This window comes from Pleurodeles waltl, chromosome 9, assembly GCF_031143425.1.
Source record: "Pleurodeles waltl isolate 20211129_DDA chromosome 9, aPleWal1.hap1.20221129, whole genome shotgun sequence".
Classification (NCBI taxonomy): domain Eukaryota; kingdom Metazoa; phylum Chordata; class Amphibia; order Caudata; family Salamandridae; genus Pleurodeles; species Pleurodeles waltl.
The window spans coordinates 141,675,422-141,702,739 of NC_090448.1; the positions used below are offsets into that span (position 1 = coordinate 141,675,422).

At 44.5% G+C, this 27,318-nt stretch overlaps 1 protein-coding gene across 2 annotated transcripts in view; it reads left to right on the forward strand.

Moving 5' to 3' along the window:
• Nucleotides 1–27,318, forward strand: part of IL17RB (interleukin 17 receptor B) — a 153,098-nt gene that overhangs the window by 40,752 nt on the left and 85,028 nt on the right. For both annotated transcript variants that reach the window (XM_069206441.1, XM_069206442.1), the window contains exon 3: nt 20,744–20,866. In XM_069206441.1, coding sequence (XP_069062542.1) covers nt 20,744–20,866 — 123 coding nt within the window. The remainder of the gene's footprint in view (nt 1–20,743; nt 20,867–27,318) is intronic.

Consider the following 27,318-nt stretch of genomic DNA (forward strand, 5'->3'; position numbering starts at 1 on the left):
ATTAAGTATATGGTCTGGGAATTTGTCCCTAGAAACTCCACAGTTCCATAATGGCTTCATTGAATACTGAGAAGTTTGGTATCAAACTCCTCAGCACAATAAACCCCCACTGATGCCAGTGTGTGATTTACTACAAAATGCACACAGAGGCCATCTAAGAGATGCCCCCTGTATTTTACCCTATCCTCTAGTGTAGGACTGACTGGTCTGTGCCCGCCTGCCACTAGAAGACAAGTTTCGGACCCAATGGGGTGAGGGCCCTTGTGCTCTCTGAGGCCAGAAACAAACCCTACTCTGAGTGTAGGTGCTTCACACCTCCTCCCTGCAGGAACTGTAACACCTGGTAGTGATCCTCAAAGGCTCAGGCTTCATGTTACAGTGCCCCATGGCACTCCAGTTAGTGGAGATGCCCGCCCTCCGGACAAAGTCCCACTTTTGTCGGCCAGTTCGACGGGAAACTTAAGAAAAACAAGGAGTGACCACCTCAGCTGGGGCCACCCCTAAGGTGTACAGAGCTGAAGTGACCCCCTCCCTGCAGAATCCTCCATCTTGGTTTGGAGGACAGGCACCAATGGGGATAGGATTGTGCCCCCCTCCCAAGGGGGAGTGGACACAAGGAGGGTGTAGCCACCCTCAGCGACAGTAGCCATTAGCTACTGCCCTCTGATCCCTGTAACTCCCCTAAATCTTGAATTTAAGGGCTTCCCTGAACCCAGCTCACCAGATTCCTGGTGACCTACGAGAAGAAGAAGGACTGCTTAGCTGAAACCCCCAGCAGAGAAGAAGGAAGACGACAAATGCTTTAGCCGTAGCCCTACCAGCCTGTCTCCTGCTTCAAAGAACCTGCAAAAGAACAGCGACACTTGCAGCGGGGCCCAGCGACCTCTGCTCAGCTTCAGAGGAATGCCCTGCACCCAAAAGGACCAAGAACTGCAGAGGACAGTGGTCTTATCCAAGAAAAACCAACAACTAAGGACATTCCATTTCATTCCGGATGCGTGAGTCCTGACCACTCTGCAACCGACACCCACAGCCCGTGTCCAGGTGGTCCACCCAGCTAGAGAGGGTCCCCAGGCAACTGCAAGCAAGTGCCCACACTGGGTTGACCGCTCCATGACGACGCCTGCAGAGGGAATTCCGAGGACCCCCCTGACCACGAAGCTCTGGATGAAGATTTCCGACCACTAAAGACACACTGCACCCGCTGCTCCCAGGCCTTGGAGAACCCGACCTCTGGTGCAGCAACATTCAGATTGTGGCCCTCCACCCTGTCCACCCGGTGATGTGCCCGAGACAACCCGTGTACCTCGCCTGCAGCCTCTGAGTGACCACCGGGTTCCCCTTCATAGACCAGCATTGGACACCCAATGTCCTGTTTGCACCCTGCGCCCGGCCGCCCCTGTGCTGCTGAGGGTGTGTGTTTGCTGCCTACTTGTGGCCCCTCCAGTGCTCCTCTAATCCCCCGGTCTGCCCTCCGAGCTGCAGGTACTTACCTGCAGGCAGACCTGATTCAGAGTACTCCCTGTCTCCATAGGAGCCCACGTTAAAATTGCTCATCTTTGACCTATGCACCTGGCTGACCCTGTGTTGCTTGTGGAGGGTGTTTGGGGTTAATTTGAACCCCCACCCGTGGACTCCCTAAAATCCGGAGATTGAAGCTGTAAGTGTTGTACTTACCTGGAAATCCAACACAGTTTCCTACAGTGGCAAATTTAAATTCTTACTTAATCTGCTCTCCTGTACATTACACAATAACATTTCATTAAATATTGCTCATATACGTCTCTGCCACTACCCATTTGATGATATAACATTACATTACAGTAACCAGGCCAGTGATGAGAACTTGCTATAAGTGTGAAATATTGCATGGCTGATTGATCAGTTTTTTCTTTCCTACAGAAAACCTCCCCTGTGATTAAAGTACAGAACAATAATTTAGCTTTCACATGTTGAGGATGTTTGACCTATTTATTTCCATCGTTCTTTGACATTGCCCCATTTACACTGAATCTTACTGCAAAGCCCTCATAGAATGTTGCTGTGGCAAAAAATATATATATATATCTATGAAATTCATTTTTTTCTAGCTGTTAAATATCACCATTGTACAGTGGGAATAACTATTAAACTTTAGTACTTAGGAAATGATGACGACTCGATTTGTTATTCGCAAAGTCCCTTACATCTCTTACTATTTTACTATTGTCTGAATCTATCTTCCCTTTTAAAAATCATGATTGATGTTAGTTAACGTATTTCATAGTAACCCTGCTAAGTCTATTGGCACATTTTTAGTCCTGAGTTGTGTTAAAGCAACAAGATGGAATATGAAGAACACATTGATATCGATCATACATTTCTGTAAATATTTAATTTTTTAGTGTAACCAACTATCAGCTTATCTTATTTTTATACTGTTTCTAGAATTGGAGAATCAGACCATCAGAAAGTTTTGAATTGCTTGGTTGGGAGTCAAATGTGAGATTTAGACCTTTATTAAAAATAGTTGTATTATTTTGAAATTCTTTGCTACCATGTTTTAGAGTGGGACATATTAAATTGCCTCAAAACTGTCTTGTTTGATGATTAAAAGTGTATAAAAACATTCATGGTATTTCCTACTCCCATAACATATTCCCTTATTTCCATCCCAACAGGTCCATTGTCAAATGTTGTGGAAATAAATATTCTGTCATTTTACATTTCGTAACTGAACATCTCAGTTTTTCACAATTGTAACTGATTTTATTACTCTTTTACTTTCAGTATAGCAAATTTAGCATTGTATGTAATCAAGCTAAACTAAGTATTTTTCCTTTCTCAAATAGTCACATATCCCTTTCTCATGTGCTTCTTAATCCAGATCCTGTAGATTCTTAGGTATTTTAGTATATCTTGATGCCTCTTTGCATATGTCACAGATTAGCCACTTTTGTCAATCACAAAAAATACTTCCTGTGCAGTTTCACTACAAATTATTGATAAATGAAAATCTCTGTTTAGTAAAGTTCTGTGTTGGGTACTATTGCCCTCACAACACCCCTGTGGGCATGCAGAAAAGCACATAGGAGAACAGAAAGTACAATCCAGAGTCTTCACAGTCATCCTTTGCTACAGCAGCTTCAGCAGAGGCCAGAGAGCACTGAAACAAGCTGCAATCCCAAAAGAAGGTATACTGTGGAATAACTAAGCATTTTGGTGGAGTAGATAATGTAATACATTGATAGGTTTTAGTGAAATCTCCTTTAAAGGAACCAGAGAGCATAAAACATATTGGTTAAGATCTAGTCAAATGCAAATGCCTTTCGGGTGACACACCGTGAGGATGGGCAACTCACAGCACTCTGTAGAGTGGAGCACACAAAGAAAGAGTTAAAAACAAGGCCTTACTCTTTATTGATGAGCCCATTCAAAGCAATTGCAAAGTAGCTTTGCGTAGCCTCATAAATATGATTGAAAGGTTTGTTCCACCATTGTGTCACAAAAAGTAATGCAACAGCAGTGCAAGGGGTTCGTAAATATGCCCATAATTCTGAAGGTAAAACTTTTCACCGAGACAAACCTTGTCCCTGTATCTGATATGCTCTATATTCCGATCCACCTTAACTTTTGACTTTGTTCTGGTGAACTGCAACCAAATGACCGTGTGTTTGAAATGGGGTTTCTGGTTGGCTAGGGTATGCAGCTAAGCCAGGCAGAAACCACCACTCTAGTCAGTTACACTCCAATGATAACCTTTGCTCACCCTTGGTAGCTTGTCACAGAGCAGCCAGGCTTATCCCCGGAGGTCATGCGTAAAGCGTTTGCGTAACACACTTGCACCAGTGACACAAGGAATACACCACAAAAGACACTCCTCACAGGATTATGTAAAAAATACTTGCCATATATTGATTATTAGGTCCCAAACCTCGTAGGTCTACAGTGCAGTTTGTGCAATTATTGAACAGTTCCCGATATCCTTCTAAATACAGTCAGATATAGCAACAGAACAGAACAGGCAATATTATATGCATACCTAAATCCTCAGTTATGAAATATCAGAGCAATATGGATCACAACTACTGTGCTTGTAAGTATAATGAATTAGGAACAGAAAGGTACATGAATCACCACCGCTGTGCAGATAATATAATCCTGGTTGTGGAGTGTCAATATTACCTAAAGATTTCTTTGCATGCATGCGCCAAATGGATGTGACATTTACCACATATGCACTTTAGTTATCATCATAGCATGAAGGATTATTCAGAGCATGAGATTTGACCAAGCAAGAATTAGACACATGACCAGCCATATTTAACCACAACATTGACATAGTAGAGGTGCAGTTCTACAGTGCAGTAATTCCCTAGTAAAAGTATGGCATATGCGACGTAGCATGAGTACTGCTGTGTAACATGACAACTACGAAATGGTTATGAACGAGCAATAGTGTGTGCACCCCTGCACTCCTACTAGCTGTCATATGGTAATCTGTTGAGGTAACAGGATCGGGACCTCCATTGAGGGTTTCGCCCCATTCAGCAACTAACATGGCAGCCAGGCGCCCCCACAAGTTATGTACCCATGTGAGGAGGGCACAGTTACCCACTCTTGTGGGGAGTCAGTCTCTCCTGCTTTAGATCCACAATGGGGCAGTTGCTGCGACTGGGCAGAGCAGCTAATGCCCTCAGCAGTCTACTACTTCCGGCCTAGAATGCCCCTGGGCCAGGCCCTGTGACTTCCCCAATGCCCTAGCACACATCTGAGAGTAGTGGGGGGCCTGGTACTCCAACACCCCGAATTCTCTAAAAGCAGGGGTTAGGGACACCACTCGCATTCCTCCTCTAATGCTTTCCGCCTGCTGGTCAGGTCTGTCCCTCTCCTGGTTGGGTCCGATCACGCCTTGGTCTATCCTTCTGCCCTCTGCGGTGCCAGCAAAGTCAGGGGTCCAGGATGGCCAGACGGTATGGCCCTGTTACAGGGTTTCTCTGAGGATGGTATTGTGGGCACAAGCACCCGCACTGGGACTCCTTCAGCTTGATCCCAAGCGGGCCGCCACTGGGGAGAGAGCCGTCAACCTGCCCTTGTTCTGTGGTGGCTCGGGCAGTACAGGACCTTACAGGGGGGCCCCTTGGGATGTTAGCCTGGGGAAAACCACCCACTCTACTGCTTCCTAGGGAGAGCACTCCCCACAGGTGCACCACGCACTCACGCTGTCTGAGGGGCAGTGAAAGGTTGAAGTGTTCTACTCATGCAGGTTGCAGCGGTTGCCAAGGGCAACAAACGGCGCTTGTTGCACACTGTTGAACTATTGAGGGAAGAATGGCTAGTTTGGCCAGACTCAGGGTCCTATGGCCAATTTGGGGCAGTCCAGGCCCAGGAAAACACTTTGGGGGCACAAGGGGCAGGCAGGCTAGCACATACAGGCAGAGAATGGCACTTCTTCCTCGTACTCCAGCAGCGCCCAGTGGGACCAAAGTCAGGGAGCAGCTGGCAGCAGGGCAACAACAGAAAAACCCTCCAGTGAGTCCTTTATGCCACCCAGCTGATAACACGGCCACAAAAGAAGAGCAGTCCAGGTGAGTCTTTGTGCAGCTCAGCAGTCCTTCTGGAAGGTGGGAGAAGGTTCCAGCCAGATCTGACCAGTTCGAAGAGTTCCCCTTCTCCCCTTCCAGATATCAGTAGGGGGTAAACAAGCCCTTTGTGTGAGTGCAGGTCTCAGCCTATTCCAGTGTAAAGTGTGCCCCGCCTCCCTCTCTCCCAGCCCAGAAAGACCACCAGTATGTAGATGAATGCAGATGTAACCCTGTCACACCTAACCCTCCCTGATGGATGGCTGTCTGGAGAGTATGCACAAAGTGGAGCTGTCACTCTGCCCTAGATGTGGATTGGAGTCAGGCTGCAAAGGGCCAGACTTATGCACACAGAGAAATGCCCACTTTCTAAAAGAGGCATTTCTAAAATATTAATGTAAAATCCACCTACACCAGTAAGTAGGAATTCTCACTACTATTCCAAACATACCAAACAATGCCATTCTACTCCTCACAGATCAGAAATTACCACTTAGACATATATAAGGGAATTCCCAATGCAAACCTATAGGAGGAGCAGCACTCATTTTAGTGAAAAACAAAAAAGGCTGTTTGTCTCTACTAGGACAGTAACACATAAGAATATGGTCTTTTGACCGCCAGGGGTAATGTGGCGGTATCGCCGCCAACAGGCTGGTGGTGTATACCGCCACATTATGAGTGTGACGGGTTGGCCGCCACAATCCCATCACATCTTCACTCATGGCGGTATGAACTGCCGGGCTGGAGGAGTTCATCTTCGACCCGGTGGTCCACAGAAGACCCCCGGTGGCATTATGAGCTGGCCTACTGCCATGGTTTCCAGGGCGGTAGCACCACCAGGAAAACCATGGCGGTAGGGCTACCGGTGACAGGGAACTCCTTCCCTGTCACCGGTAGATAGCTCCCCCACCCCCCCCCCCCAGCAAGCACTAGACCCCCCTCCGCCCCTACACACATAGCGCCCCCACCCCTTCTACAGTCACACCTCTCCCACCCTCTACACACATAGCACCCCCCACCCCTCTCCTTGCATACATGCACACATACACCCACACACACTATGCATACACCCATTCACTTACACTTCCATACACTCATTAACTCACACTCATCCATACACGCATTCACTCACACATACTCACACACATTCAGACACGCATACTCACACTCATCCAAACAAGCATCCTCACAAGCATACACACTGACATGCAGACGCGCACTCACTTCAACATTTATACATGCATTCTCTCACACATACAACTACGCATATACCACAACACACACAGTCGCATTCACACATGCACACACACATGCATACACACACACAGACATCACACACTCAGACATGCACACACAACACCTCCCACCCACCTCCCCTGTTGGACGCCTGACTTACCTTGTCCGGCAAGGAGGTCGTCCAGCAGGGAATGGGAAGGGTTGTTGCTACTGCCGGCAGAACCCCACCAGCAGGACACCACCAGGTCGTATTAATGGTCTTAATACAGCTGACAGCATCCTTCTGGAGGGGCGGTGCAGGTGGTAGCCACACCAGTGCGCCGCTGTCCCCCAGCATGGCTACTGCCAGATATCTGCCCAAAGTGTGGTGGAAGTCAGGCAGTACCCATTATATGGCAGGTGGAACTGGCGGTCCTCTGGCGCCTGTGGCTTTGGCGGTTTCGGTCAGAGACCGCCAAAGTCATTATGAGGGCCTGTATGTCCTAACTTTTACATACACAGCACCCTGCCCATAGAGCTATCTAGGGCCTACCTTAGAGGTGACTTAGGTGTAGTAAAAAGGGAGTCTAGGGATTGGCAAGTAGTTTGACTTGCCAAGTCATTGTTGCAGTAAACTGCGCACACAAACACTGCAGTGGCAGGCCTGAGACAAGTTTACTTCTGTGGATGGTGCAATCTGCACTGCAGGCCCACTAGTAGCATTTAATTTACAGGCCCTGGGCGTATGGTATACCACTTTACAAGGGACCTATAAGTAAATTAATTAAGTCAAACAGGTCTAAGCCACTTATGCCAAGTTTTAGGAGACCTGACGCATGCACTTTAGCACTTGTAAAGTGTCCAGTGTCTGAAAGCCAACATAAAGAGGGTCAATAAAAGAAGAGGAGAATTCAAAAACAGTTGGGGATAACCCTGCAGAAAGGGCCATCTTCCACACCCTTAGTGCTTTTTGCGGTATTTTGAACCTTAAAATTTTAAAATTCATAACTTTGGTTCTAATTTTTGGATTTTGTTTTTGAGTTGGTGTTATGTTCTTAAAGAAACTTGACCTTATTTGTCTAAACTGGTTTGGGATTTATTTTTTGTTGTTTTTTACTTTATTACTGTTAGAATACTGCATACATACTTTACAAGTTTCTTCTAAGTTAAGCCTGACCTCTTTGAGCCAAGCTACCAGAGGGTTAAGTACAGGTTTATTTAATAACTTTTGGTGTTCATCCTGACAAGGACTGTGATTATTATTTAATGTGGTTTCTCACCGCCCTCAACTAATACTCCAATCTCTTACAGGTCTCAACAAAGTTCTGAGAGAAACTCTGGCAAACCCTTGTTGCTGCATCCCAAACAGCAAGCAAATCCCCAGAATTCTTTTTTTTTTAAACTTGAAACAGCACCAACAATTTAAGATAAAGGCAAAAACTTAATAAAAGTTGCAAACCAATTTAGAAAAGTTGACAAAAATGTAATGAGCAAAATACACCAAAATATTCAGAATTGGGTAATGGGAGCCCTAGATGAATGGAAGTTCATAGTTGAAAGAAACTAGATACAATTTGAGTCTGTCCACGATAGAACAAAGGTTCAGTAAGTGGGTCACAGAAGTAAAAAACGTACCTTGGGACTTAGGTCCTAATATAGAGTTGGGCAGACAGAGTACTCTGAGACAAATGTTGCTGAGTGCCCTGTCTCCCTAAACTGACCTTCTGCTTGCTCTATTCAGAGTTGGGCAGAGCAACATGTTTCTTTCGGTGAAGCCCCCACTGGCTACGCCAGGAGAGACCTACCACTAATGGCCTGAAGGGGACTTACCACTGTCTGTCTTAATATATATGACTGTCCCCCTTATTTAGAGAAAATGGTCTGGGGTACATTTTCTTCTCTTCAGAACTATCAGGAAAAGCCTGTCAATCCTGAAGAGGAAAAAAAGAAGACTGTTGATAACTCCCAGACTGTCAGGGTTATTAGTTTTTTGTTTTAGAGAAACATCTCCTACTTTGATAATGTGTTTTTGTAAGACAAAAAGATTTGCTGAGTGGCTGTATGAAAGATGACAGTTACTCAGGAAACATGCAATGCCATCAGAGTTACCACTTTGTTGATGGCTCTTTTGACGTCATTGATATTAGGCCAGAGTGAAATCCATGTGATTTCCTGTCAGGAAATTACACAAAATGCAGATATAATTGTGTGAAAATCATATGTTATTAAACGAAATGATGGCTTTGCCATTTTGCACAATATTTTAGTGAGAAATCGGTCCTTGCATCCGCTTTTGGTGCAAGGATGCATTTTGTGCTAAAGAAATTGTGAAAGATCATGTGTGACACAAACAGCTTCTGGCACTCAGTTCTTTTGCACTCTCCCTGTTGCTCTCCAACAGGATTTATACACAAAGTCTCAATAACATGACATAGCGTGATCTCAGACACTTCATCTAACAATCTTAGTGCGAAATACAGGCATGAAATCAGATCTACAGGTTTCAGCAAAAGTCAGGAGTTCGTAGGTCTTCTTCCAGGAATCTTCTTTCTTTAAGGCATTTTCTTCCCTGGCCCAGAGATGTTCTTAGGCGGTGATGGTGAAGTGCCACCCTTAACCTGTGCAGTAGTCAGAGAGTTAAGATTTCCCTAAATCCAGTCCTGTTTACTTTGCCACAGACTCCCCCACCTCTTTTTTTAGCCTTCCTCCTTTGGCTTACTGCAAAGCATCCATAAAGAAAGATGAGAAGAAAGCAAGAAGGACCCCTAGTTCTTCCCCAAGCTACTCACCTATGAAGATTATGGCCATTACTTTTTTCCTTCTTCTGGAGTTGGAGCTAGAACGTCTTAGATGGCCCTGGGAATAGTAGGTAACAGTTCCAGTTAGCCCATTCTGCATCTCCAATACTAAGACAGAATTTTAAAACCTACACTCTTTTATGACCGCTTTTCCTGTCTCCCTCCCAGGTGGCTAATCACTGCTAAGTGACCACTTATTGACAATACACACCACCGCTTCTGGGGCCCAGAGGACAAGCCATTGTCCTTCAGGAGCAGGGCCAGTAGTAGCCAGCATTGGATGTGTATTTGGCCTCTGGAGCAGGGCTGGGTGGCAAACCAGTTCTAAACTGGTAGCACAAAGTACACTCCTATAAAGTATTTTCCCAATACAGCTATCAAAAATCTTGTTTCAGCTTTGAATTAGATTGTTTTTAATAAGTAAAGAATACTTAAAGTTACTACCTTCACCAAGATTTAAGCAGAACAAGTGTGGCGGTGGCAGCATACTGTGTAGAAATCAGTGGGAGTGACCAGTTCCTTTTTAATGTGTGTCACTAGAGTGAGCCCTACAGGCTCACTCATTTTTAAAGTTCAGTTGCTCTGTAATTAACTCACCCTTGGCCTACGTCGGTTTGTTTGTGAAGTGCTACAAAGAGCAGGAGTGGTATATTTGTGCTGGAGGTATGTCTGTCTGGGAAGGGTACAATAGAGAGCTTATACAGTACTGACTAGTGCACACATGGGGAGTGCATGTGCTGGGTGTATGTGTGCATATGAGTGGCACAATGCATGGAGGCTGTAGTGCTGTGCAGTGTGTGAATGCTAAATATGTGTGCTGGGTGTATATGTGCCTGTGAGTGGTACAGTACATAAACGATACAGTGCTGTGCAGCTTGTAGGTTCTCTACGTGCACTGGCTGTATGTGCCTGTGAGTGGTACAGTACATGGATGGTCTTGGGTTCCAGTTTTGGAGACCTAGGCCTGCCTGGTGAAACATGGAAAGGAGGTAGAGAGATCCCCCCCAAGCTGATTTATTTATTGCTGCATTAGTGGTACACACACTAGTGAGAAGTGCCTTTGATTCAGTGAAAGGTCATGAGGAAGGGACCTGGGCACACCTTAGCAAGGCAATGAGGATGATAAGAGAATCATAAAGAGTAGGGATGGGAGCCCTAAGTTAATCTTTTGATGCCCGAATCACTGTAGCTGAAATCCTGGTGTGCATTCTAATCCCACCCATGGCCTGTGTCGTGGGGCTGTCATCTTTGGAGTCACTGTTGTGGGTCTACGAGCTTTGGAGTCATTCCTGCTGTGACAGACTACTTTTCAAGAGGAAGCGAGAGTGAAGGACTGGACACTTCAAAAGAAGCAGACCCTCAACAAAAAACTTCAAAGACCCAGACTCTAAATCACATTTGGTGTACGGAAATGGACTATAAAAAGGGGAGTTTGAGAAACAAAAAACTGCCAAGCAGCCAGATGGGGCATCACCCAGGGAATCCAAAACCACCTGCCCTAGAGCCTGGAGAACCACTGGCTGCCTATTTGTCAAGACCAGTGTGCCCTGAGAGGGAGAGGGGAACATTGGAGGGAATGAGGTCTAGTGAGGAGCCCTGTCGGATGGGCTCCCTCTGCAAGGTGTGAGGAAATGGCTGCTGCACCAATCGGGTCATTGCCCATGTGCAGTACAAAGTCAGTGACACCTGTATGCCAGGGAAGATCTCCCGTAAAGTAAACCCAGGGGCGGTTCCTCTTAAGGAGCATGAGGATGGTGTCCCTCCCTCAATGTGAGCTGTCACACACTGTAGGTATTATATGACCCATAATGAGTTTAGTGTGGAGCAGGATAGGCCTCACTACTGTGCGTGCAGTATTGCTACTGGGAAAGAAACCCAGTCTCTCTGTATTTTGAGGCAGCGCTGGGTTGGCCCACCCAGCCAATCCTAATGCTGCTTTCACGCTTTGTGTTGAAATACAGAGCATGAAAACAGCCTTGTGATTGGCACAAGCGGGTTGTATGACAGATCCAAGCCCCCAAGGTCCGTGACTAATAGCGTTTGGATGGTGGAGGGGGGGGGGTGAATAACTAAAATATGACCAATCAAGTGAAGCTTGTTTTTTTTTAAAGCTGTATAGTGATTGGCTATGTTTCTAACATAACTTGCCACAGCTCATTGCCGCTCCACACAGGAGACACTGAAGAATTCGCCGAGCTGTTCAGGTGAAAGCCCACACACTGTGGGATGTGATGACCCAATATGCCTGAGGGGATCACTGGGAGCATCAGGAACTGCAACCTGAATTGTAATTCCTGCCAGAGAAGGGAGGATGCTGCAGGAGAACCTGCACCATCATCCAGGTGAGTGGCCAGCAACAGGGTCAACGCAACAGATCCTCACCGGGAGATGAACTGGCCACTTACCCCGCGGGAGGAGCCACAGAGGACCTCTGGTTGCTTTGCAAGCATGACTGTGAGTGAGGACTCTGCACCTCCCAAGTGCAGCTGCCTGGGCAACATGCAGCAAACTCACCTGAACTCAGGTGGGGTTGTGTAATTTTAATTTTGTATTGTTCCTTTGTGTGGTAGGCGGTAGAAATAAAATACTTCTCTTGTTTCATAAAAGGGAGTATTCGGGTGGACAAAGATGTATTGCTGCTTCTACACATATTTTCAGTTATGAGCTTGTGTTTACTATACTGTATCCACAACTCTCCCCTGAGGGAGCCTTGTACTGCTCAGACCATGCAAACATTGAGAGTCAAGTGCAGAATGGGTACTTGACCCAGTTACTCAGTATCCCTAGTGAGTCGGACCTAGCACATCAAGAGTAAAAGGTGTCAGCTCCTACAGTTAGGCTCAGTAACTCCTCTTTGACCCATGGCTCTTTGAAAGGGTTTCTGACAGAGGGCACACCATTCCCCAAGCGTTATTTGTATATATTCAGCACTCCATTCTATGAATGTATAATACACACCATAGAGGTGTCTCAACTAAAATCCACATGGACCTCCTCCCTGACATGGGTCTTAGTGGTGCTTTTAAACTGCAGCCCAGCCACGGCACAATATCTCTACATGGAGATGTATTTTTTGTCAGATATCTAAGTGAGGCCAGGAAGGGCGGAACACACTGCTGATGTTGTGGTAAATGCAGTTCATGATAATTCCAGTACCTCACCAGTAAGAAAGTGTTCAACATCACTTGGTGCAGTCAGTGCTAGTTTTACTCCTAGAAACATCTTTCTGGGTGATTGCCCTTTTTATGTAGGAAGTGTCAGTTCTCTTAGCGGTGCTTTAAATGAAGCTTATATTTCAAAATGTCAGTACCACTTCAACTTGATCCAAACTCCAAATAAAATCCATTTTACCAGTTCATGACAGTGAGGTCAATATCCCCAGGGGATCATAACTTGAAAGAAAAATAGTCCTCATTTTTGCACTGAAAAATGTCAGTGATACCCTGTTATGAGAGAAAAATAGCTCCATACTAGGCAAGGGTTTGTGAATAATATGTTTAGTTCCTTATGATACCTGATATTTACTTGAATACGTTTTGAACATTTCGTCTTCTTTTGTTGGGTTTATCTTTTGAATTTGTACAATTATGTAAAGGAGGATGAGGTACTAGAGACATAATCCCTCTTAATAGCTTTATCTCCCTTTTTGATAACTGTAATGACTGCTACAGTCTCCCAAGATAAAGGTATGTGATTTCACTCAATAACCAAATTAAAAATCATTACGAATGGTCCCCAGACAATTGTGGCTGAGTAATGACTATCAGTTGAATTAGAACAGTACCTAATGTGCTTTGTCTCTTTTGGATACTAAGGTCCAATTTACGAGCACCGGTGCAGACTGCAGAACTATGTCTATGAGGACGCGCAAAGCCACTTCGTGTGTCTTTTCATGGCTTCATATATATGAAGTAAAGCAAGGCAGCGCAAGTCATTGCGTTGCTTTATTCTGCGCTATGGCAATGTTTTATGAGTGTTGTGGTGGGTGTTCGCATTCAAGGCATTCCCAGATTTCCAAGGAGTTGTAAACCTGGGAATGCATCAAAATCTTACAGCTCCCCAGGGGAGGCGTAACAAGAAATATCTTTATTTCTCCTTGTTTTTTCCTCTTTCTGCAGCGCACAGATAAAGAGGAAAATGCATTCATGGATTGTTTCTGTGTTGGACGGTTCCCCTTCCTGCACAAAAACAACCCTGCATACAATACAGACACTCTTGCACCATGGTGCAAGAGTGCCTGTGTTGGTGCTAGGCTGCCAAAATGGCTCCGGTGCAGGAGGAAAGGGTAAGAATGCACTGTATTTCATTAATACGTGCATTCCTGCCCTTTCCTTGTGGCACACCAAGGTAACTTGCTGCACTGCCCTGCGCCACCATTCCAGTAAATATGTCCCTAAGGGGCATATCTATAAGCCTTGTGCCCCGCTGGAGCGTCACTTTTCTTTTACACTCCTGTGACACAGACTGTAGAAGCATATCTATGAGGCCATGCAAAGCCACTTTGCATGGCTTTTCATGGCCTCATAGATATGGAGTAAGGCAAGGCAGTGCAAGTTGCTGCGGTGCCTTACTCTGTTCCAGGGGGACATTCCATGGGAATTATGGTAGGTTTCCCCATGCAGCTGCAATGGGTTTTGATGCAGTCCCAGATTTACAAGGACTTGTAAACCTGGGAATGCGTGAACATTTTGTAACAAGGACAAATATCTTTATTTCTCAATTTTTCCCTTTTTGTACGTGTGCTGCATTCTGCAGCACATATAGAAAGATGAAAACGCATCCATGGATTCTTCTGTGCAGGAAGGGTCACCTTCAATCCTGTATGAAATGCAGACACCCCTGCACCATGTTGCAAGGGTGGATGCGTTGGTGCTAGTCTGCCAAAACGGCATCAGCGTAGGGGGAATTGACCGTATTGCACCGTATTCCATAAATACATTGCATTCCTGCCCTTTCCCTGTGGTGCGGGGCAGGACAGCAAGGGAACTTACATGCTGTTGATTTGGAGATCCAAGAAGAAGTGAATTGTAATGGTTAGCCTTGTAATGGGTGTATCTGAAATGTATGTAAGCATAATATACTAAGAAGCATTCAGCTGTTTCACTGTGTTAAAGTGACATCTGCTTTTTATAGTCTGGCTTGACAGCACAGCTGTCGTCCAAAAGTTTTGTAAGCATCACTAGAGAGGGGCTTTGGCTCCGGCCACATGTTGGGAGCCAGAGGTACATTGTTTGACTAGGCAGAAGTAGTGCGCTTCCACAAAAAAGTGCTTACCCCCATGTAGCTGTGATCATTTTTTAATTTATCCAGCTCCCTAAACTAAACACTTCAGGATTACATTACACATGACAGTGGAATGCTATTGAAGTCTCTTAGACACGTAGATAATTTATGTTGTTCTCTGGCAGCAAAATGGATGGGAGGAGGGCCTTCATTAATCTGCATGGATTTATAGGCCTGTAACTGTCATATGACCTTTTATCCTACACCAATATTATTCTACACTTCTTTCCTTTCACGCTAGTACACATCTATTCCTATTCTATTTACTTGTAATGCTTCATATTACCATACATTCCTTTAAAGCCAGGCCTATTGGCATTGCCAATGCTTGTTTAATTGGTGGAACTGTTAAACAAACAAAAACATTGTCTTGATAGAAAGCATTTCAGAGCCACTTATTTGGTGTACCAAGATGGGCCCATACAACTGTGACACAGATGTTTGAATGTAGCTAGTTGTCAGTTTCAAAGTTACTGTGCAGGTCTCTAATCTCACTCCTGTCACATTAAAAACATTTTTTGCCCTAATTTTAAACTCGGGAAGGAAAAACAGTTAATTAAAATAAAGAAAACATTCACACTATAAACACACAACTTTACAATTTGAAAGTTCTTTTTGTTTACATTGTTACAAAATAGCAATTGGAAAGCCTGTTAGGTGACTTTTAGACTTATATGGTGGCATGGCATCGATTCAGGCCCGAACCTTGTCCTCACCCCCACACTTGTCTTTCAATAGCTATAAGATCTCATACCAATCAATTATATGGGTCACTTAGCAGGGACTGCATAATGTTTTCCGGCCCATAATACAGTGCTTCACTTATTGCCATCCCTATGTCCCGGTGCCTTGTAGTCTTGCATGAATATCTGGCATAACCCTACCCAAGGTCTGACTGGCCGTACCAGGCATCAGGCATTTCCCTGGAGGGGTGGGGGCAGGGGCTGGTTTTGTAGCAGTGCAGTAGTTTTAAAAACACTGCAGATTTCATGGCATATCCAACAGTTTTCAGGCAACAATAAAATTGACAAGATAACTCCGGTGATTAATGTTCCTGCTGGAGAGAGATGGGGTTTTGTCTAGTAGCAGTTGAGACTCTTCGGTAGCATAAAGGGTTAATATGTCTGCTGCAAAGAACATGTACCATGCAGATTACTGAACAGTATCTTATGTGCATAACTCAGTGAGATACTGCTTTTGTTACAGAGATCCTTTTGTTACTGTGCAGTTTATAAATTACAATAATAATCTAGCACAGTTAGCAATGAACTGCTGTCAAAAAGCTGCATGCAAACCTTATTGTAAGATTAGAAAGTTATGTTCTTTCCCAATCTTTGATTATCATAATTTTGCCAATAAGGGTTAGTTGGGCTAGAAATAACTTTATATTTGTTAGCCCTTTTTCTTTTGCAGGGTTACCCCCAAACTTTTTGCTTCTGACCCCCTCTCTTTGATCCTGTGCTGAGTTAATTTCTGCAGGCTTTTGGACTCTGGGCACTTTACCACCTCTGACCAGTGTTAACGTGCAAGTGCTCTCTGTCTAAATGGTATTGGGGATTGGCATATTTGATTTACCTGTAAGTCCCTCGTATAGTGTACTAGGTGTGCCCAGAGCCTAGGAATTAAAAATGCTAGTAGTGGGCCTGCAGCACTGATTGTGCCACCCACATGAGTAGCCCTGCAAACATGTCTCAGGCCTGCCATTGCAGTGTCTGTGTGCAGTTTTAAAATCCATTTTGACCTGGCAATTGCGTAAAATTGCCAGGCCCAAATCTTCCCTTTTAATGCATGTAAGTCACCCCTAAGAAAGCCGAAGGCAGTCTCATAGGCAGGTTGCAGTGTATTTAAAAGGTAGGGCATGCACTGGTGTGTTTTACATGTCCTGATAGTGAAATAGTGCTGTATTTGCTTTTCTCTATTGCAAGGACTATCTCTCCCATAGGGTAAATTGGGAATTGCCTTTAAATATCTTTTAAGTGTAATTTCCTATTGGGAGCAGATAGAGATATGGAGCTTGGGGGCTCTGATCTCATAAGTTAGTGAACCTTTTAGTGGAGTTGGTTTCTAAATTGCAAGTTTGAAAATGCTACGTTTAGAAAGTGTGCATTTTCTTGCTTAACCATTCTGGGCCTCTTCCTGGCTGTGGAATACACATCTGGGTCAGGATGTCATTTGGGCTGTTTGTGAATTCCCTCTGGACACACACACCAAGGGAACTCAGGTTGGGAGTAGCTGCCATTTGCACCTGTATGGGGCTTTGCCTGCCTTTACACAAAGCACTCTCCAACCTCCTGGAATGTGTCTGGGACCAGGCCAGGATAGGCAGGGTCTTGTGCAATACAAAGACTTTTCTTTGAAGTTTGCCTACTTCAAAGACAGAAATGGATATACATACTGGACCTTTGACCCCACAAAGCTAGAACACTTGTGCCAGGACTGAGGACATTCTGCCAGGAAGAAGAGTTGGATGCTGTAGGAAGGACTGCCACTCTGCCTGTTGCTTTGTTGTGCTGGCCTGCTGCTGGCTGCTTTTGTCTTGGGAGTGAAAGGAGTGCACTTCTACAGCCTGCTTTGCAAGGTGGTCCAAGAGCCTGAACTAAGCTTGCCTCCTGTTAAGAAGTCTCAGGGACACCAAAGACATCATCTGCCAGTGGCTGGGCTCTGCTGCTGAGAGTCCTGACTTGCCAAGTGGTGCCAACTCCAGTCCCTGGGCCCTTGAAAGTGTAAGCTGGAGACCTGAAGGAGAAAATCCACGCACCAAAGCACTGCGACAGAAAAATCGCCGCAGCGCCTGTCCTGCGGCTGGAGAATCGACGCAGCACCTGTCTTGTAACTGCAGAATTTACACAGCATCTGTTTCCTAGTGGCTCCATCAACGCAGTGCATCTAGATTTTTCATGCATCATCCCTGGGGCATACATTTTTCATCGAGCCCGCACCACAGTAAGGAACCGAGGTTGCATGTCTGGAATTCATAAAGTACGGACGCATCACTTTGCTTTTCAGCACCTCCCATGCAACCTACATCGTCTTTGTTTTTGACTCACCCCAGGTACTTTGTTTTAAAAAGATGCAACAATTGACTCCTGTGGATTAAGACTCCCTGAAACCTTTAAAAAGCGATATAGTTTTGGTCTTGTTTTATTCAGCTAAATATTGGCTGTTTTTCTAAACTGGTGTGGAGTACTTTAGTAGTTTTTTCACTGTGTTACTATGTGTGTGTGTACAAATACTTTACACATTGCCTCTGAGATAAGCCTGACTGCTTGTGCCAAGCTACCAAGGAGTGAGCAGGGGTTATCTCAGCTGTGTGGCTTCCTTACCCTACCTAGAGTGAGGGTACCTACTTGGACAGGGTGGAAACCACTGCCAACTAGAGACCCCATTTCTAACATTATTAATAAAGTCAACCTTAAGCAACTATGTGCTTCCTCAGATGAAGCACTCTTAAAAAATGCCTACCCGTATGGATGACATGTGAATCCTAAACCTTGTCATCCCCTTTGTCAATCTTTTATATACACTGATTTACACACCCGAGTCTTTGTTTCTGTATGTGTGTGTTTGATGTGACATGCTCTGACACCCTACACTGGTAAGGAAGGCCCTATAAAACAAATGAAACACATGTGAGAGCGGGCTATGGAGAGATGGGAGGCACAGTTAGAGGGGGATGATAGAGGAATCATTGAATGACCCCAATAAAGATTGCTGTACCCTAGTGCACTATGCTTTAAAAATAATCGCAATTGAATATATAATGAAAAATGTGTTGTGGAATGCACCATTTTGCCATTTTTTCCCAAATTTTCTTGAGAATGGGAACATCCAGGGACCCATTGTAATTGTCAGGTTGACTTGCTATGCACCCTACAGGGGCCGGTTTGACAAAACGTGTCAGGGCTGCTTTGGGTGTGTAGGACGGCCCTGACCCTACCTGGCAAACACTCAGGACCTGAGGAACTTACAAATATCCTTTTGATGCACTACCCAGCACACCTTACAGTGCTAAGGATGCAGGCAATCATGGAAATACTTGGGAAATTAGTGACTTATTTACCGGTAATGTATGTTGGCATCTTAATGGTCGTTTATACAAATGCTCCTGCCTGTGAATATGTGCTCTTATGTATGTTGCTTTATGTGTAAGGGTACTTTTGAATATGCTTATCTGTTTTTGATGGGTATGTATTTCAGGGGCCGTATCACACAGATGGTGCGTATTCTTTGTGTCGTGCACACCTTTCAAAAGATGCGCCCTGTGCAAACAAGAATGGGCATATTATTATGAATGAAGTGCCCCCAGGGCACCCGCGAACGTGCACTGCCCTTATGGCAGTGCATTTAAGAGAAAAACGGAGCAGCTGTTTAAATCTGCCTGCACTTTTAAGCAGGATTATAGATCCCCTTGCAGATGAGTGCATACATGACGGCACCCGACCAGCAAAGAGATGTTTGGAGGGGTCCATAGGACCCTCTTTCCAGAGGTTAGCGATCAGGGGGTGCAATGACAGCTTCTTTGCCTCCGCGTCTGTGTATATAATATGGTGCAGGCACAGAGGCAAAGGGATTCCCTATTTGCATGGGGCTACGCCTCTATGCAAAGGAGGGAACACCCTCTGATGATAGCACGGGTGCTATATGTGTGCCAGCACAATCTATATTACAGAAGGGGCCACACGAGCATCTGCAGCCTCTTGCACGAGGGGCACGCAAACTGGGCAAAAATGCCTCTTGCGCCCACGGGGCACTTTTAATGTGCGTGAGCATATTTTGGATTACATTTTTGTACGTCTGTGTCTAGCTGCAAATATTGATTTTGTCATGTTTGTATGAGTGCCCTTATGTCTATTAGTCTTTGTACATGGTGCCTATGCCTGTTGATTGCTATCTGCCTACCATGCATTTGTCTACTCTTCTCTCTGTTTGCTCATCTGCCCCTGTCCTTGTGCTAATTTAAGTTGGTAAATGTTTGTGTTTATTTAGAAATGGCTGCTAGCCCAGCAAACCTTTCCAGCAAAGGCAGGAACTGCCGTCACAGGTTCGTGACAATGCACCTTAAGTTTGTCGTACAGCTCCGTCAACATGACGTAGCAGTACATAGAAGGTACAAAGCATTTTTTTTTTCTAAAAGAAAATCCTAAAACGTGATTTTTCAAAAATTAAAAAATGCCCCCTCCCACCCCCCCTTCTCACCATGGGAGTTCTCTCCCTTGGTGACTAGGGAACTGAGCACTTTTCAATGCCCCTTACCATCAGGTTTTTCCAGGCAGTGATTGGCATTGAAGAATGGCTTTATATTCAGTCATCTCAGTTTGAACATGACTGAGACGTAATAGTGTCCACCTTCGTCAAACCAGGGCCCACCCAACTCTAAATCAGGTGAAGAGAGGGTAGCCGATAATTGTTGGTGGGCGGGAACTTTGTCATCGCTGTGAAAGAGTTCCCTCTCCAGCAACATATAAATCGGGCCTCAGGTATGTGTTGATGTCGGTGTTTATGTACAAGGTGACCACATGCCAGATGATCGGTGCACATGAGTTCTGTAGGTTCGTCGGTATATGTGCCTGGGTGAAAACTTGTCAAAAAGTAGTTGTTGGTAGGTGTGTTGCCCTGTCTGTTTGTATGCTATGTGCATATGTGTGCATGTGGCATTGAATTTCTCTTTGTGCATGTACTAAACAAAAGCTAAATATGCTGGTCGTGACAGTACTTTTTCTACTTAGTTAGAAGAATAATTAGCGAATGAGTTGTCCTTTTTTTGTTGCATCTTGCAAGGCACAAAATTATGTTGAGGTCAGATGTATATCATCATTATTGTAAACTGCACATTGCCCATTTCACCGATCTAATTTGCATCTTGTATATTTCGATCTGTTCAAGATAATTTTTACCCTCCAGAGTGGCTGGAAGGCCACAGTTTCATCCCTGCAGATCTTTATGACCTCAAAGTAGAACTGGTCACGACACCATATTTGAATATATGCTGGACTCTAAGCGCATCGGGTAAGTTCATCACACTCTTATCTATGTTCTATGGCTTCAAAATCATAATCCCTATATAGTATGTTCTTGACGCAATCACCGCAATACTTTTACGCATCCACAGCCAGGAGCATGTCAAGCAAATTCTTTAAGAATCAGGCCTTGTTCTTTTAAGTATGCAGTTAAACAGTCTCTCAGACTTTTACTAAGCAGTTGCTTAGCTCGTTTTAAGCCACAGACTACTGTAAAATCATACTACACCAGGCACATTTATCCATGTAATTTTCCCCAGTGACATAAAGATGCACACTAAGTATCCTTATAGACCTCGTTTATGAACATAAAGCTTACTTTATCCTTTGTATTAGTCTTTGCGGGTAAGAACCACGTTTTGCACTGGGTTTTCGATTTACAAATGTTTTGGAACAAGGGTCAGGGTATTTGTGCTAAAGTTTACTTGCATGTAAATGTACTGTAAAATGTTTATAATCTAAGCACAGCATACACAGCATGATTTGGGAACTCACAGCAGTGAACTGCATACATTTCAGTTCAAGCCGTAATGATAATAGGTGTTAATGCATACTATTATGTATGAGGAGTAATCCTATGCATCGCATGGAATTATCTCTTGAAGTATTTTTAAGAGTTGTGCAAGGAGTTTAAGTGGACAATGACAACGGTGCTTGCTTGCAGCGCCTTCACATTTTTATTGACACTAGGATGCCTCTGCCTCCTGCGGTATAAGGGTAAGAAATTGGGTTACTGGTTGCTGGTGAAACCCTACTTAAGTAGCAGTCATGATCCTAGTCAGCTTGAGGCACAAGCAAACCCCAAATTAAGCTGTGTTCATCCTCCTGGTAGCTTGGCACAGAGCAGTCAAGCTTAACTCAGAGGCAATGTGTAAAGTATTTACGCAGCACTTCAAACAGTAATACAGTGCAAAAAATACTACACAAAAAGGATCCCACTTTAGATTAGAATAATAGAGTAATTTTGAATAAATCAAACAAGATCAAAATAACAAAAACCCAATCAGTTGAACCAGAAATATGCAATTTTGAAGGGCGCAGTGAAAATAGCGCCAAAAAGCACAAAGCGTCAACTGTGGTTATCTGGTCATGCCAGACCAGGACAAAGTTCCAAGTTCCGGCCAATCCTGAGAGTGCAGGCCACCTAGAGGGACCCACTTAGGCCCTCAGAACACAGTACCTTAATCCTGGTTGCGAAGAGTTGCGGAGCCTTAGGTCGATGATGCGTCACGCAGCTTAGGCAATGCGAGGTCCGAGTGAAAAGGTGCACTGCCCAATGGTGTTTCAGGAGAGCTGCGGGGTATGAGGCGATCTCCTTGCGTGGAGATGTGTCACACAGCAATATTTCTAAAAGGCCACATTGTGCGAGGTGAAGTCCTTGTGGGGATGCCTTGGCTTACCTGGGCTGCGACAGTGATGCGACAGTGATGCAAAGTCTTTGCATCTACCAGTAACAATGCTTTGCTTCGAGGGTGGTGCCTCTAACAGCAGAGGTGATGCACCGGTTCTGCAGGAGAGATACTGTGCTGCTGAGGTGATCCGTTTGTTCTTCTAGACGTTTTCCATTGAAGTACACAGGCATCCTGTCACCCCTGCTCTGGCTCCAGACTAACTAGAGAGATTATGCAGGCCTTGTCAAGTGTAAGTAGGGCTGTGCCAGCTCCACCCTCCGATTCTGCCAGTGATGGCCTATCCAAGCACACCTAAGTGCTCTAGTGTGTGTGGCTGTCTAGGAGAAATATGCAGAGTCCAACTGCCAATTATACCTAATCAAGTGACCAGAAACAGGCTGCAGACAATGGGGTCCATAATTATCATTTTTTCACACAACGTAAGGTGGCTTGCTGTGCTGCACTGTGAAAGAGAAAGGGCAGGAATGCGCCATATTTAACATTATATGGTACATCCCTGCCCTTTCGTAACACTGTTACACCTTTGGCTGCCTAGCACCCATGCAGCCACCCTACGTCATGGTGCAAGGGGACCTGCGTTATAGGCAAGATTGTTTTTGTGCATGAGTGGACACCTTAATGAACAAAAACAATCCTCAGAGACATTTTCCTCTTTCTACTTGTGATGCATAACGCAGCACACACAGAACTAGGAAATAACAAGGAAAATAAAGATATTTCTCCTTGTTATGCCTCACCTGGAGAGGTGTAGCATTCTGATGCCTTTCCAAATCCGCAACTAATGGTAGATTTGGGAATAGGCCAACCTCCAAGAATGGATGCAGGGGACACCCATCAATGTAACGCAAGGCAGCGATTTGTGCTGCCTTGCATTTCCCATGGCTTGAGAAATCTCACTTAGGTTTTACGTTGCCCCTTTTGTGGCACAAGGGTGACACAGAACGTTGATAAATCTGACCCTTGATGGCGAAGGCAACTTTCTAAAAGAGACATTTTCAGAATTGTAACCAAAAATCCAAATTTACCATAAAGCAGGAATTTTCATTATAATTCCAAATACATCAAACATGAGCTGGTGACCTGTTCTCATTTTGAAATTACAGCTTATAAATGTAGTAAGGTAACCCATTGTTATCCGGCGGGAGAGGTAGGCCTTGCGGTAGTGCAAAAATGAATTCAAGAGTTTTTCTCTAGCAGGACATTTAAAACTTAAAAGTACATGTCCAGCTTTTTAAATACACTGCACCCTGTCCAGGGCCTACTCTAAGGATGACATATGTATTAAAAAGGAAGGTTTGAGCCTGACCAAAGGCTTATTTTTTCCAGGTCGAAATGAAAGTTTTAAACTACACATACAGGCTGCAGTGGCAGGCCTCAGACATGTTTAAAGGGCTACTTAAGTGGATGGAACAATCAATGCTTCAGGTCCACTAGTAGCATTTAATTTACAGGCCCGAGCACAGGTGGTGCCACTATACTAAGGACTTACATGTAAATTAAATAAGTCAAGTGGGTGTAAGTCAATTCTACCATGTTTTAAGGAGGGAGGCACAAGGACTTTAGCACTAGTTAGCAGTGGTAAAGTGTGCAATGCCTTAAGGCCAACAAAAATAAAATAAGAAAATAATTGAGGTGGAAGAAAAATAGCCTGAGGATGACCCTGCAGAAGGGGTCAAGTAAGGATATATTTAAGTAAACAAAAGGCAAAGTTTAGTGAAGCAGTCAGGAAATGTTAGTGGAAGAAAAAATTGCTCAAGCTTCTTAGTCTAAGTGTTCTGTGCTTGCACCATGGGGCACCATCATCTCAAAAAACTTCATAAAGGATGCTAATTTATCTTGTTAATGCTGTAACTGCATTGTAGGCTGCAATGGTCTGAAGATTGTATGTGGATAATGATAATGAAGGAGATCTTGCTGCAATACGAACTGTAGTAAACCAGAGAGCTTATGGAAAACCTTGAAATAACTGTTTCTAGGAAGAAACATTATATGCTTTAACCTGAAAAGTAAAGTTTTTAAGAATACCCAAATCCAGCAATCTCAGATGTGGTCCAATATTGAACCCACCCGTAAAGTGGACCTGTATATTTACTGATCTAGGGAACACTCAGGGCCTGACGTGAAGTCTAACTTTAGACCTGAAGTCTAAGGGCCTGATTCACAAAGGTAATCTTAAACCGGACGTCTAAGTTTTTCTTTGTGAATCGGGCCCTTAGACTTCAGTCTAGACTTCAAGTCTAAGTTTACTTTTTTCATTCGAGCCCTTTAGACTTCAGGTCTGAACTTAGACTTCAGGCCCAAGTTTATCTTTGTGAATCAGACCCCCGGTGTATCTTAATTAGTACATGAAATAGGTAGGTTCACCATTAGACCACAGTGCTTTAGCTACTCAATCTTGTGCACATTTGGAATGTGCTTCCATTAGCGATTGCCTGCTCTAGTTGTCCAAATGCACAGCTCCTAAAGCTGACATCACACTGGTCCTTAAAAACGTTTGTGCTTTTCATTTTTACAGTGGAGAAAAAATTAATGCTTACAACAGGAAAAAGGTTATAAGGACTCCAAGAAGCACTAGCTACTGTTTCTACAGAAAAACACTCACCCACCCTACCGGCATAGATTATACCCTTGCAAATACAGGAGCATTTACTGAATTTTGCAGTGTTTATTCCGCTACTGAGCTGTTTTCAACCACAACAATATCCCTTCACCTTAGTTAGGACAACAGGATACTCATGGTCCAATTTGCAAAACCTTCATTTCAGTAGTTGTGTCCTACTACTGCCTTACTTAAAAATTACACTTGAATTTCCAGTGGTGATTCCCAAATCACTTCCTCTGAATAGTTCTCAAATATCCTGATTTAGGTGTCACTTATGAATTTCCATGAGTATGACCTGCTTAGTCATGGGAAACAATTTGCAATTCAAAATGAAATTGCCTTGCACCATTGTAGGATTGCCCAGCAGCAGTGCAACATCTGTGACCTATCCTTCGATGATCGCTCTGTGGTGTGTCTTGCCTGTGTATGGGCACTGATATATTTCCATTGTGTTGCAGCATCCAGGTTAATTGATTGTCAGAACCCTTTTCAGAGGAACACAGGACAACCAGGCGCTACTGGGCCCAACCATGGTGATTCAGGCCTTTTACTGCTGATGCCCTGGAGAGCAACCTACTATGGATCATGAGCAAGTGGGCCAAGTACCACTTCTGCACTTGACTCTCAGTGGCAGCTGTGGTCGAGCAGTCAAGGCTCCCTCAGGTGGCAGAGTTAGATACAGGTCAGTGAACTTGACGCACAACTCAAAGTGCAGAGAGTTCTTACAATAAATCAAGGTCCAGCCAAATACATGCTTTTATAAGAAAAAGTAGTATTTTATTTCTAGCTCTACACCACATGAAGAGGAATACTACATTCAGAAGAAACACCACAATTCCCCTTGAGGTTGGGGTTCTAGTACTTGTGAGGCAAATCCCTATCTCACCCTCTTTCTTGTAACATGGTCAGAGTTTAATCCCCATTCATTGCTGACTGCATCAGGGAAAGCAAACTGTTAGGCAGTACTCAAGAGTTCCCTTTTGACTGTTCAGGCTTTCAATCAAAAGTGTCTCTGGTTCAACAGCACTGTTAGCAGGAAGTGCTCCATGGTCCTACAGGCCCAGTACTCGCCTTACCTGCTCTCACAGTACAGAAGAGTTCAGTGATGCAGAACTCACCCTCAATGTGCACCCGAAAGTCCTGCTAACTCAGAGAAGGAAAATTGCTTGTGGCCTTCGCTGTACCACCTGCTGGCTCATTGGTTCAACAAGATTGTGGAATCCCTTCTGTAGTTTTGGACTGGAGTCAGTGAGGATGCGACCACAACCTTTCTGGCAGTCATCTATCGTGAGTAGGAGGCAGTTCACTTGCAGCACAGGTCGAACCCATGAGTCGTAATCTCAGTCTCTAATTCAGGTGGCGGCCCGAACCCTTGGGAAACGTTGGTACTGGCAGCCCCTCCCAGTATACTCAGTGTACATTCATAGCACACTTTCTGTTCAGCACTAAAATCTCCATGCATGGTACCCTTACATGCACACATGCAACAGCACACACTCTCAGTCTTTGTGCACTGTTCAGCACTGAAGCTGTTCTATGTTTAGGGTGTTATTTGAAATCACATTCACTGCCAGCTCACATATTCACTATGTGCGCGTTGCACACGCTTAAACCTTCATGTATTGTACTTCATGCAAGCGCACATGCACCCCACACATGCAATCCCTACACATCCACTGAACAGCACTACATCTCTCATGTAATGTACTCCTCTCAGGCATTTCTACACCTCTCACACATGCACTAACCACACGTGTACTGCACAGTACTGCACCTTCCTTGTACTGTCACTTCCCAGACACACATACAAACAACTTGGAGTCACTACACCTGTGCTACAAAGCACTCCACATCTACCTGATGTAGGCCAAGGGTGAGTTAAGCATACAGCAGCAGAAACTTTAAAAAGGTTAGTGAGACTGTAGGCCTCACTACAGTTCTACAGGGTAAAATGCCACTGTTCACTACTATTGTTCACAACATTGTATGCTGCCACCACTGAGCTTGTGCTTATTAACTCCTGCTGAAGGTGTTAATCTTTCACAACTATCGGAGTAGCTCTTAGGGAACTACACCTGGTCCAACAAGACAGCAATCTGTGACACAGGCCTATGTCATGGTGCACATGCACTATCCATGTTCACATATGACCCAGTAATCAAGACCTTACTACCCCTCAGAGAAGAGCCAAGTTTTTACTTTACTGTGAAGTGTGGTCTCACGGGGCATCAAATGAAATTTGCATGACGCTCATTCCAGGCTTTGGCAGCACAAAAAGAAAAGGATTTACCACCCCTTTGGAAATGCTCAAAAGCAGGTAATCGACAGAAGTAAAGCAGAGGCAGAGCGCATCATCCTTAAGGAGATGTACTGGACAAACCTCTTAGCAAAATAACTAGGACTGGACAGACACACTGACCTGTGGAC